Source organism: Dipodomys spectabilis, unplaced genomic scaffold (genome assembly GCF_019054845.1).
Source record: "Dipodomys spectabilis isolate Male_0828 unplaced genomic scaffold, ASM1905484v1 ptg000210l, whole genome shotgun sequence".
NCBI lineage: Eukaryota > Metazoa > Chordata > Mammalia > Rodentia > Heteromyidae > Dipodomys > Dipodomys spectabilis.
In genome coordinates, this window is record NW_024870887.1 from 2,650,641 (window position 1) to 2,663,477 (window position 12,837).

The following is a 12,837-nucleotide window of genomic DNA, read 5'->3' on the forward strand; positions in this document are numbered from 1 at the left end:
GTGTGGTTCATTAATATGCTGGGCTGTCAGGCTGGCCTCATCACCAGAGACTCAGTGAACTGCAGCATCTCGTGGGCATCAGCCTCTCAGGATGGTAGGCCCGCCCTAAGCATTTACTATGTACTACTCACATCAGTTAGATGTGGTACTGATTTCTCAATCCAAAACTGCTCATAACCCCTGTACTATACTTAGGTCTTAAATATTTAGGGTCTGAGCTAATATATAGATTCCGCACAAAGTTGTGCCAAAGCTGACTATTCAACCTGGACAGCTAGGACTTCCTCAGTCAGAGGAATGGGACTGTCCTTAGTTTGGAGAACATACAGACCTTTGGTCCTCCTCCTCCTCAGGCCCCTGTGGCTTTGCTTTGATAGGAATGACCTCAGACAAACAGGTAAGAAAGCTCTGCGGGACGCCCGGAGGCTCAGGCTGCACAGTGTGGGGAGGAGGAATACTTAAAGCAACTATGTCCAGGGCAGTGGGACAGGTCAGTAATGGTCCGTGCATAGCTTCAGTGTCTTCCCTCAGAGCTGACAACTGCCTGCCACCTCTCCTGACTTTTCTCTTGTCTTCCTAAGTTGGCCATCGTTTGCCCCTTCATTAGCTTGATTTTTGATACACAGAATTGTTAGCAATTTCAGATGCCCGTTATATTTCCTGCCAGCCTTTGGCTGGTTCTGGTGTTCTCCGGAGAGGCAACCTTTCTTTCTCCTTGAATCACTGCGCTTCTCCCCAAGCACTCTGGTTGAGTCGAGGCAACTTGGCAGGCAGCACTGCACATACTCACTGTAACCAGCCCTTTCTCGACCTGCGTGGCAAGTCTAAATGAGCCACAGGTGCTGCACCCTGAATCTCCATTCTCACACCTGGAGTTGCAGTCTTACCCATTCTAAACAGCACTAGACTCTCCTTAGCTGAAGGGATTCTGTGGTGCATCCCTCTTTGTTTTCAGGCTAAGGCCAGGTCTTACAGTCTGAGTTTGAAAAATAATGCCCAGTGGGGTTGCAAACCACCATATCAACACCGATTTTAGACAGATTCCACTTATTCCCTTATCTGTAGATTATGATATTTCCTATGTCTGGTGCTTTACAATTCTACAGGTCCTTTCTCTACTCCATGCTCCAAGCCTTAGCCAGTGAGACTAAAACACTGCCCAGTTTACCTTCTCTGGCCTTTTGCTGACAGCAGCAATTTGATTGATCGGGAGAGCAGATGTGTTGCTGGCAAAGATACAGTGCTCAGGAACCACCTGCAGGGGAAGATCATTAAACGTGTCACGAGGGACCTAGGCCCAGCCCCCACTGTGGCCCGCACAGCTGCTATCACTCATTCACTGGGGAAGTCACCCATCGGCTTCTGTGCTGGGGAATGTGTTGACCTGGTTCTCATACTAGTTAAGCCTTTCCCTAGTTCTGGCCTATCACAATGTGCCTGATCCTGAGCTGGACACTGTAGCTCAGCACTTGGTTAAATACAGTGGCTTAAAACACTTAAAGGATGCAGGTATGACAGCATACGACACCCCTTAGCGCCACTCCTTACCTTTAACAGAATAGTGTTTAACTCATTCTATACAGTGTTACTGAAAGATAGTAGATCATAATATTAATATGCAGACTGCACAGATGTTACTATTAGTTTTACCAGTCTACATTGCAGACTGTTACAGCAGACTGACTGTGATCCCAACTCACTCATGTTTTATTCAGATGCCTGGCTGAAATACAAGTCTGGGACAGGCAGAATCAAACATCAGAGATGAAAAGCAAGATTGAAAATACACATAACACACTGAAAGGTTTGAGAGTGGAATGAGGTCAGTTATGAGGGCAGTAGGTAAAAGGCATGAGATTAAAGAACTACACAGGCCCTTGGTAGCCAAGACATAGCCTGGCAAGAAATAGTAACCAAAACCTCATGATTTTAGTTCATCAGAAGTGGAATGTGAGCTGAGACTGGAAGTGCAGACAGAAGAATTAGGGGTTTGACATTAGCCTAAGCTACACAGCAAGTTCTAGTCATCTTGTAATCCTAGATACATAGGTACAGACATGGGAAGACTAGTTTGAAGTAGCCTGGGCAAAAAAGTTAAGTGACACCCTATGTCAAAAGATACACTGTAGCTGGGTGCCAGTGGCTCATACCTATAATCCTACCTATTCAGAGGGCTAAGATCCTGCTGGCTTGGGCAGGAAGGTCCATGAGTCTGTTACTTTCAATTAATCTCCAAAAAGCTGGAAATATGAGCTAGCCTTGAGCAAAAAACCCCAGAAACAAAACAAACTCAACAACAACAAAAAACCTCCAATAGGGCTGGGTATGTGGCTTAGTGGTAGAGTGCTTGCCTAGCATGCATGAAGCCCTGGGTTCAATTCCTCAGTACCACATTAGCAGAAAAAGCCAGAAGTGGCACTGTGGCTCAAGTGGTAGAGTGCTAGCGTTAAGCAAGTGAAGCAGCTCAGGGACAGTGCTCAGGCCCTGAGTTCAAGCCCCAGGACTGGCAAAAAAGAAAAAAAAAAGTAAAACAACAACAACAAAAAGCTAAAGGAGGGGCTGGGAAGGTGGCTCAGTGGTAGAGCGCTTGCCTTGCATGCATGAGGCCCTGGGTTCGATTCCTCAGCACCACATAAGCAGAAAAAAGCCAGAAGTGGTGCTGTGGCTCAAGTGGTAGAGCGCTAGCCTTGAGCTGAAGAGCTGAGGGACAGCGCCCAGGCCCAAAGCTCAGGCCCCAAGACCAGCAAAAAAAAAAAAAAAAAGCTAAAGGACAGCACCCAAGCCCTGAATTTAAGTCCCAGTATCAGCACAATGCTCGCTCCTCTAGCCCTCTCCCCTAGGGGGAAAAAAAAACAAAAAACAAAAAAACAAGCTGCAACAAATGCTGGTGGCCTGCATCTGCAATCCTAGATACTCAGGTGGCTGAGATCTAGAAGATTATGGTTCAAAGCCAGCATGAACAGAAAAATTCTCTAGACTCCATCTCCAAGATAACTATCAAAGAGCAGGACTGGATGCATGACGCAAGTGGTAGAGTGCTAGCCTAAGAACAACAAAAGGCAGGCGGTGGCACATGTCTGTGATCTCAAATATTCGGGAGATGGAGGCAGGAGGATCATGGTCTGAGGCTGGCCCTGGTAAAAATAAAAGACTCTCAAGGACAGGGTGGCTCACATGTGTAAAACTAGCTACTTAGGAAGTTTGTGGCTGGAGGCCAGCCTGAGCAAAAAGTCAGTGAGACTTTAAAGCTGATATAGTGTGATGTGTCTATAATCCCAGCTATGCAGGCAGTGTAGGTCAGAGGATCACCGTCTAGGTCAGCTTGGGCAAAACAAAACAAAACAAAACACCCTAAAGCATAAAGGGCTAGGATGTCGCTCAAGTGGTAGAACACCTGCCAAGCAAATGTGAGGCCTTGAGTTTAAACCTCAGTACCACTAGACTGATAGAGACAGACAGACAGACTGACAGACAGGCAAACAGGAAAGAAGGAAGGGAAGGAGGGAATGAAGGAGGGAAAGGAAAGTAAGTAAAGGCCGGGTGGGCTTATATTCTTAAGATATGTTCTAATACAGATCTATCTGGACTTCATTCTTCCACATCTTCTGAATAGCTTCTTTAACTAGTGCCCACCTTAAATAATTTCAGTAATATCACTAAAGGCCTCTGAGATGCTGTATAAATAACAACATTTTGGATTTTCTCTGTATAAACCATCTTTCTAGCTATAGCTGGTACCTCTCCCCTCACTGTGTGTGATGACTCAATGATTTCTGAGCACCTTTCTTCAAGTGGTGGGATTACAGGCATGCACTCTTCTAGGATTCACACGTAGCAACCCCTTACTTACCGCTTCCACTTCCTTCAGCACTTTGTGCTTAACACTAAGGTCTTCAAAAACAGCTTCAATCACCATGTCTGCCTTTTCAAAACCCTGGTAATCAAGCTGCCCAATCAAGTTGCTGAAGATGGAATCCCTTTCAAAGGAGGTGAGCGCTTTCTTCTTCACTTTGTCATTCAATCTGGAAGAAATACAACCCTGATCAGAGGGGAAGAAAAGGAGACTATCCATCGGTCAGACAGCTGCTGTGTGTGTCACTGTTTGGGAAATGTTCAGTTACCCACATTTTGAGGAAGCCAAGTTACTCCTAGAGGCTCCAAAGGACTATGATCAAACAGCTAGTTAAGTGTTCAAAGACAGATTGATCCCCAAACAAACATGCTTTCTACTATACAATAGCTTGTAAGGTTCATCTTATATAAACTGTATTCCTCATAAAGCAGTTCAATTTGTCAACAGGAGTAAAGAACTCAAGTATGAGATTGGCAAACAAAAATGCAGTTGGGTACCAGTGGCTCATGCCTGTAATTCTAGCTACTCGGGAGGCTGAGATCTGAAGACAGTGGTTTGAAGCCTATCCAGAAAAGTGTGGGAATCCATCGCCATTTAACCATAAAAATGCTAAACTGGAAGCATGGCTCAAGTGGTAGAGTACTAGCTGAGCATACAAGCTGAGGGAGAGCCCAAGGCCCTGAGTTCCAGCTCCAGTGCCAGAATAAACACCCAGAAGAGCAGCAGCTCTGCTAGTGTTTTCCTGCTACAGGGGAAATAGCCACAGTAAATCCTAGACCACAGAGTGTTACACTGGCCTGTGTCACATTATGTTGTTCCCTGGCTACAGCCTTCTAGAGGATGGAGACTAAGCACTACTTTTTCCCTCCAGTGCTAGGCATGGACCCCAGGGCCTTGCTTGTGGAAAGCATACTCACATGTACACAAGCACATGATCGCTGCGCTACATCACCAGCCAAGCCCTGTTCCTCACACTTCCCCCTGCTGCCCTCTTCGCACCAAGCAGCACACTGCAATGACCACGTGAGTAGAATTCAAGGATTCTCCTGTCTCTAAGAGATCCTTTCCCCAAGAGAGCTAAAGAGATTCTTACTACTCAGTTAGTGGAGTGCTTTTTATTGTCAAGGAAAAATGGCTCTCTGAGGTTCACTTGGACCACACTTCCAGAATAAATAACCTGTTTCCTTTGAATAAAGACTGAAGCTAAACCCCATTCGCCAATTTCCTGAACCAAAGGAAAAGCTAAAACCACAGGAAAGTTAAAAGAAGTATCTAACATCCAATAATGGTCTTAAAAGCCTGCACTTCAATCTGTTGGTTTCTGACAACCACAAAAGCAGTTAGCAAACAAACAAGTGCAATGCAAACACATAATTAGTTGTTCTAATACTACTGAAACTACTGCTGGGAGGGGACAGGAAACATTATATCCTGTCAGCAGTGGCAAATACTAGAATGGAACCTGATGTTTCAAAGATGAAAAGGGGAGCCTAGATGGTTGTATTCTTCTAGAAGGGGTCACAGGAGGTCCCCCCATAGCAACAGCTCTCATTCTGATGATTGTAGGAGATGCTGTTTGGGATCCTTACATACTAGTTTCAGGGGGTTGCTGCTACTTACCTAGTGCTAGAATTAATTTTTTCTTTCTTTTTTGCTCTACTTCTAGCTTTTTTTCCTGGTTAGTTGAAAATCAGAGTTTTACATCTTAACCCCAGCTTTCTCAGCAGACAGTGCCCTGTGGCCTCAGTAATCCTTTACACTACAGCAACTACAGCAAAATCCACACATCTGAATTTCCAATCTGATACAAAGGCATAAAATAAATGATATTTAAAATATCTACTAAGAGGGCTGGGAATGTGGCTTAGTAGTAGAGTGCTTGTCTAGCATGCATGAAGCCCTGGGTTCGATTCCTCAGTACCACATACACTGAAAAAGCTGGAAGTGGTGCTGTGGCTCAAGCGGAATAGTGCTAGCCTTGAGCAAAAAGAATCTCAGGGACAGTGCCCAGGCCCTGAGTTCAAACCCCAGGACTGGGGGGAAAAATCTACTAAGAAAAAAATAAATCCAAAACAAAACAAACACATTTTCTACTAGAAAAAGGTTTCCCTTCTGTGCTAAAAGACTATAGACTCCAGTGTTGTAATGGTCTAGGATATCTATTACACAAAGAACTGAAACAAGAAGTTAATGTTTCTGCCAATCAAAGGACACTTGGCTTAACTATGGATCAGTACGCAGCATCATATTCAGGAATAAGGAGTCTGTGATGGTAAAAACCTCCAATCAAAGCAAAATCACCAAAAACCCCAAAACACTCCCCAAAGATTTTAATTCCTGGCATAACCAGAGCAGGCTTACCCTTTGAACACCTGTTGCTGCCCACGGCCCAGCCCGGCCACTGTAGCATCTTTAAGTAGAGTCTTCATCCCCTTATCCACAGAGACTTGAGCAATGCCAGCTCCCATCAGTCCTGCACCAAGAACAGCTAGATGCCTGAAATGAAAGGTTGGAATGATTTTGGTAAACACTCTTATTCATTTCAGTATTTGGAAGATGACACAAATTATCCTATAAACCAACTTCAAAGTACTTTTAAAAATTTTATGTTGCCACCGGGCGCCAGTGGCTCACGCCTATAATCCTAGCTACTATGGAGGCTAAGATCTGAGGATTGCGGTTCAAAGCCAGCCTGGGCAGGAAAGTCCATGACACTCTTATCTACAATAAACCACCTGAGGAGCTGGGAAGGTGGCTCAGTGGTAGAGCGCTTGCCTTGCATGCATGAGGCCCTGGGTTCGATTCCTCAGCACCACATATGCAAAAAGAAAAAAGCCAGAAGTGGCGCTGTGGCTTCAAGTGGTAGAGCGCTAGCCTTGAGCTGAAGAGCTGAGGGACAGCACCCAGGCCCAGAGTTCAGGCCCCACGACCGGATCCAAAAACAAATAAATAAACCACCTGAAAACTGGAAGTGGCATTGTGGCTCAAATGGTAGAGTGTCGCCTTGAGCTGAAGAGCTCAGGGACAGCACCCAGTTCAAGCCTCACGACTGACATAAATATTCTATTCTGAGGCTGGGAATGTGGCTTAGTGGTAGACTGTTGCCTTGCTTGCATAAAGCCCTGGGTTCGACTCCTCAGCACCATATAAACAGGAAAAGTCAGAAGTGATGCTGTGGCTCAAGTGGTAGAGTGCTAGCCTTGAAGAAAAGAAGCTTAGGGTCAGTGTCCAGGCCGAGTTCAAGCTCTAGGAGTGGAAAAAATAAAATCATAAAATCTACTGGGTCCAAAATGACTAGACTCCCCACAAAGGCAGAACCACACTAGCTTTCAATAGTACCTACCCCATCTGAGTCAAGCAACAAGAGTATTTTTGTTTTTTCTCCCACCTCCTTCAGTACTGGTTTGGAATCTCTACCTCACCAGACTCTCATCTGCCTCAGCTGGACTTTTATCCATTTATCTTGTTTTGGGTTGTAATCTCATCATTAACAATAGCTGTCTCTCTGAAATCCTTTATAGTAATTCAGCTAGAACAGAGCTCTTCAACCCAGCCACTACTGACATTCTGGATTGGGTAATTTCTGGGGGCTGTGCTGCACATTGTAGGGTATCAGTAACACTCCTAGCCTCTACCACTAGATGTCAGGAGGATTCCTTGCTTCCCAGATGTGAACCAAGGCTGTTACTAAAATGGCCCCAGTAGGGGATAAAATTGTCTGGGCTGAGAAGCACTGAGCTTAGAAGGTGTGTCCAAGCACCATGAAACTTAGGATGCTGAAAAGCTGTCAGGAAGCAAAACAGAGAAAAAGGGCCTCTGACAAGATAGCCATGGGATTGGCAAGAGCAGTCTTATTGCTTAGACTCAAAGAAGCCATGACTGTAACAATTATATCTCTGTAGAGAAGGAAGTATTCTTCCAAGACAGCATCTCATGTTGGAGGGAGAAAGAAGACCATGAAATGCCAGCATGTGTATTAGTGTCAGGAAGGGGAAACTAAACCAGACTGCTAGGGGACATCCATATGAGAAAAGAAAGCTTGTTTACAGAAGCTAGGAACCAGTGGTTCACACCTTAATTCTAGCTACTCATGAAACTGAGATCTGAGCATCATGATTCAAAGCCAGCCCAGGCAAAAAAAATCCCCGAGGCCCTATCTCCAATTAACTAGAAAAATGCTGGAAGTGGAGGTGTGGCTCAGAAGGACCTGGAGAAAATTCTGAATAAGTAGAACTTTGAAAACCAAAATAAAAGGCTCAGGTTGAGGGCAAGACTAAATTAAGAGCCAGGTGGCAGTGGCTCCTATCTATAATCCTAGTGACTCAGGAGGCTGAAATCTGAGGATCAAGACAAATTTGTGAGACTCTCCAATTAACTAGCAAACAGCTGGAGTGGAGATGTGGCTCCAGTGGTAGAATCCCAGCCTTGATTGGAAAAAGCCAAGTCAGAGCTTAAGGCCCTGAGTTCAATTCCTAATACCAGCATTAAAAAGTAAAGATATAAATCTAGTTTCTGCTTGGCCAGTGGGTTATGCTTGTAAGGCTAGCTACTCAGGAGGCTAAAATTAGGAGGATCTCAGTTAGAGGCCAGCCTGGAGATTAGAAGGATCTTGGTTAGAGGCCAGCCTGGGCAAAGATGAGCCCCTCCCCCACCTCAATGGGAATTGCTGGGATATAGTGATGTGTGTCTGTCTTCCCAGCTACAGCAGGAAGCATTTAATTGGAGCATTAAAAACATCTCTAAGCTTTGTACAGAGTAAAATTCATAAGGGCTTGCTAAGCAGTTTAACTTACTTAACATCCTTCTGTGGAACTCCAAACTTATTCTTCTTACACAGGACTTGGCCATTATAAAGTCCTACCAAGGCCTTTGATTCCTTGGTTAGTGCTAGCTCTCCAAAGTTCTGAAAAGGAAAATCAAGTGTCTGAGTCATCAGCTCCTTCATTCTGCTCTGTGGAGAACAGACACTCCATGCCTTGGTTCTTCAAGGCCTTAAGCAGAGGCTGTGTGGACTAAGCTCCCACTGGCGGACCTCTTCTACACTACTCTCTCTGGGGTACTTTCCCACCAGTGCTCTGAAAAGGCTTTGGAAGTAACAAGCTCTCAGATTCCTTAAAGCACGGACCGGGAACCTCTGTCAAGGACTCATCTCACAGCCAAATGGACCTTCACAATCATTTCCAACCACCAGCTCCAACTACAGACTGAGGAAGCTCAGAGACATCAAGTGACTGCCTCAAAAATGGCAGACATCTGTAATAAGTAATTCAGCGTAAAAACTGTCCTGGTCCTCTGCTAGTGGTTCAGCCTGTATTCCTGGATACACAGAAGGCTAAGATCTGAGGATCAAAGTTCAAAGCCAGCCTGGGCTGGAGAGTATGTAAGACTCTAATCTGCAATTAACCATCAAAAAGTTAGCGATGGGGCTGGAAGGTGACTTGGTGGTAGAGTGCTTGAAGCCCTGGGTTTGATTCCTCAGTACCACATAAACTGAAAAAGCCGGAAGTAGCACTGTGGCTCAAGTGGTAGAGTGCTAGTCTTGAGCCAAAGCTGTTCAGGGACAGTACCCAGGCCCTGAGTTCAAGCCCCAGGACTGGAAAAAAGAAAAATTAAAAAAAAAAAAAAAAAAAAGAAAAAAAGTTAGCAATGGATCAAGTGGTAGAGATCTAGCTTTGAGTAAAAAAGCTATGGGACAGTGCCTAGGCTCTGAGTTCAAGTCCATACTGGCATGTACACCCGCGTGTGCGCACGTGCACACACATACACACACACTCACCACCACCAACAAAACCAAAAGACAAGACAAAAAGAAAAAAGACAAAACCAAAAGAAAACTACCTCAAACTACCCATTTAAATCTGGATTACTACCAATTTGCTAGAATAGTGAAAGGGGTGTGACTGTTTTGCATATCACTTTTATCTTTGTCTTTTGCTGAGTACAGACCCTTGAAAATTTTTAATTCTCCAAAAGAGGCTGGATTTAAATATTTTATTTCTAGTCTCTGACAAGTAAAAAAATTCTCTATTAAGGTATGCATTTGATCACAACAAAATCAGCCTAAATGCAGAACAAAATCATCCATGGGACTTATTAAGAGTGAGTTCACCCATCTGCAGACCACATCTCATCTCAGTGTCAGGAGATTAATCCTAAGAGATGACAATCACTGGGAGAGAGAATGCTTCCTAGGTTTCATGCATATAGGTCGTTCAGCTTTAAACAGATTATTGGGTCTTTAGTATTCCTGTAACATAAGAGAAAAAACTGGGAGGAAACTTTACCTGTGATTCAGCAAGATAACCAGCATCATTCCCTTGTTCGAGTCCAGTCTTCACTGCCTAAAACATAGAAAGCTTTTGTTTAGGATGGGAATGTATTGCAATGAACAATCATATTGAATTAAATGGCTTGTATTGTTAGTCTTCAACGAAAATAGATCACAAGTCCAGATTTGTGACAAAGACAAAAGTGCCTGGCTGCTTCATACTGATATAACTCTTCAACTTCAAGGCTATGCTGAAGCCGGAGGAAAGAGGCGGGGGGGGGGGGGGGGGGGGGGGGGGGGGGAGCATATCTGGTCCAGACCAGCAGGAGAGTACTGTTTTGGAGGAGGGAGGATTATGAGGTTGAGAGTACCAGACAAGACTTACATCAATAATTTTCAGAGGTGCTGGATAGAGGCCTTTGGTTTGCTTCCGTACTTTTTCTTCTACTGTTTTGTAAATCTGTTGTCTGACAAATGGAATACTCATGGCATACGATGTCAATTCTGTAAGGTAAAATATTTTTAGATACTTACTAGAAAGAGCTTAGCTCCTCTTGTTAAATTTACGTTGTGAATGCCATAAAAATGCAGTAATACTATCTGAAAGTGTTGCTCTTCAGTCTGATATATAAAACCTAAATGCTGGGGCTGGGAAGATGGCTTAGTGGTAGAGTGCTTGCCTTGCATGCATGATTCCCTGGGTTCGATTCCTCAGCACCACATAAGCAGAAAAAGCCGGAAGTGGTGCGGTGGCTCAAGTGGTAGAGTGCTAGCTTTAAGCTGAAGGACAATGCCCAGGCCCAGACTTCAGGCCCCATGACTGACAACAAAAAACACCAAAAAAACAAAAAGCAGTAACAAAAAACTAAATGCTAACACATGCTTTAATATATTGATAGATGTTGCAGCTTGGCCTTGGGTACACATGTGTTTATTACACTATTACAATGGTTTACTTTTGCATTATTTTTAAAAAAATTTTGCAAACTAACAAGATTTCTAAAAATGACTGGCCAATGTAGGTTGAAGACTTGGTCCTAGAGTAGAGTTGGGGCATACCTTAAGGTTAACTTTACCCTTAAAAGAGTAAATAATGAATTTACCCCTTCCTTATTCTGAGTAACAAATAAATGTAAAATTACCCAGGACTGCAGTTCTGTCTTTGTTCCTTAACAATGATACTCACTTTCTATCAATCCCTTGTTTCTCTTTGTAGAGATCTTTTTATCAGCTAGTCCTTTGGCAAAAGTAACCGCAATTTCTTCTAGGTATTCAATTGTCCGGTCCTCTGGAGGTTTTATTCCTGGTCCTGTAAACAAAAGAAAATAAAACAATTACAACAAATTAGAATGCAGACCAGGTTAGATAAGATCCAGAAAATGGAAGCACTTCAAAGCCAAAGGCTACAAAAGGCTACAGAACAGCTTTCCATTTCAGACTAGAGATGGTAGGTGCCATTAGTAGTGAGTGAACTATGGCGTCAGAGAGGGTAAACAACACTAAGGAAGAGGACAATAATATGCTCTTGATAGAAACAATTTTTTTTTTTTTTGGGTCCGGTCGTGGGACCAGAACTCTGGGCCTGGGTGCTGTCCCTCAGTTCTTCAGCTCAAGGCTAGCGCTCTACCACTTGAGCCACAGTGCCACTTCCGGCTTTTTTCTTTTTTTTTGCTTATGTGGTGCTGAGGAATCGAACCCAGGGCCTCAGGCATGCAAGGCAAGCGCTCTACCACTGAGCCACCTTCCCAGCCCCTAGAAACAAACTCTTAAACCCTTTTAGTCTGTCTTCTACTTCTCTAGGGTATGTCTTGTATGGTCCATATTCTTGTTGGAAAACTGGGGAAAAAATGAGTAAGTTATATTATTTGTAAAGACCTACAAAGCTCCCATGTGAACTAAAATTCCAGAGGAGAGAGTTTATCTTAGAAGATCTGATGAGTGCTATCATTTTTCTTTTGAGGCGTATGATACTTTGAGTTATAGGCTGAAGACTTGGTTCAGTGATGGGACTGGGGGAGAGTGACTTTTTGATGGTCACATCCAGCATACCAGAAGCCAAGAGAAACCAAGTAGAGAGCCAGTTCTTCCATGGGACATTTTAGAGATCTAGGGTAGTATTATTCTGCCAAAAGGCAGAATGAAATCTCAAGAGGTTTACTATGCAAAGTACATCTTTGTAAGAGGGAACCTCTAAAGAAAAGATTAGAAAACATAAACACATGGCATCAGAAAACATCCAGAATGAAAGAACAATAAAGACAAATCCAAAACTTCATTTTTAACATAATTTTAAATTGTGATTAAGAGATTACATAAATTTCACAAATGTCACAGTATTGTGAGGTAGTAATTCTTAAAGTCACAAAAACATTCTAAACCTTCATGACGCAAATTGTCATTATCGTGGTCTATAAAGTTTGTGAATTCTGAGCTTTGACAATAAATGAAACTTTCTTCCACCTCAGGTGATATGTGCATTGCTTTCCTTTGCTTAGTGTCAGCTGTTCCTCTTTCCCTCTCATTCCCTCCCTCCCATCGCTGCCCTTGAGTTGCTTAGTTTGTTTTCATCAATGTGCAGTGCAGCTGATGGGCGTCTCTGTTGTATATTTTCCCCTATTTCCCTCTGATTCTGTGCCCTCCTCCTAGATTCCCTCAGATGTGTGCATATATATACCATGTATGCAGTCAACAACATAGGGTCATTTAGTAATGACGA

At 43.6% G+C, this 12,837-nt stretch overlaps 1 protein-coding gene across 2 annotated transcripts in view; it reads right to left on the minus strand.

The window, feature by feature from the left end:
• The window catches only part of Hadha (hydroxyacyl-CoA dehydrogenase trifunctional multienzyme complex subunit alpha), a 39,582-nt gene that overhangs the window by 3,720 nt on the left and 23,025 nt on the right, over positions 1–12,837 (minus strand). For both annotated transcript variants that reach the window (XM_042696644.1, XM_042696643.1), the window contains exons 8-14: positions 11,308–11,430; positions 10,507–10,625; positions 10,138–10,194; positions 8,647–8,756; positions 6,215–6,349; positions 3,851–4,022; positions 1,169–1,255 (exon numbers count right to left, since the gene is read on the minus strand). In XM_042696644.1, the coding sequence (XP_042552578.1) occupies positions 1,169–1,255; positions 3,851–4,022; positions 6,215–6,349; positions 8,647–8,756; positions 10,138–10,194; positions 10,507–10,625; positions 11,308–11,430 (803 nt within the window). The remainder of the gene's footprint in view (positions 1–1,168; positions 1,256–3,850; positions 4,023–6,214; positions 6,350–8,646; positions 8,757–10,137; positions 10,195–10,506; positions 10,626–11,307; positions 11,431–12,837) is intronic.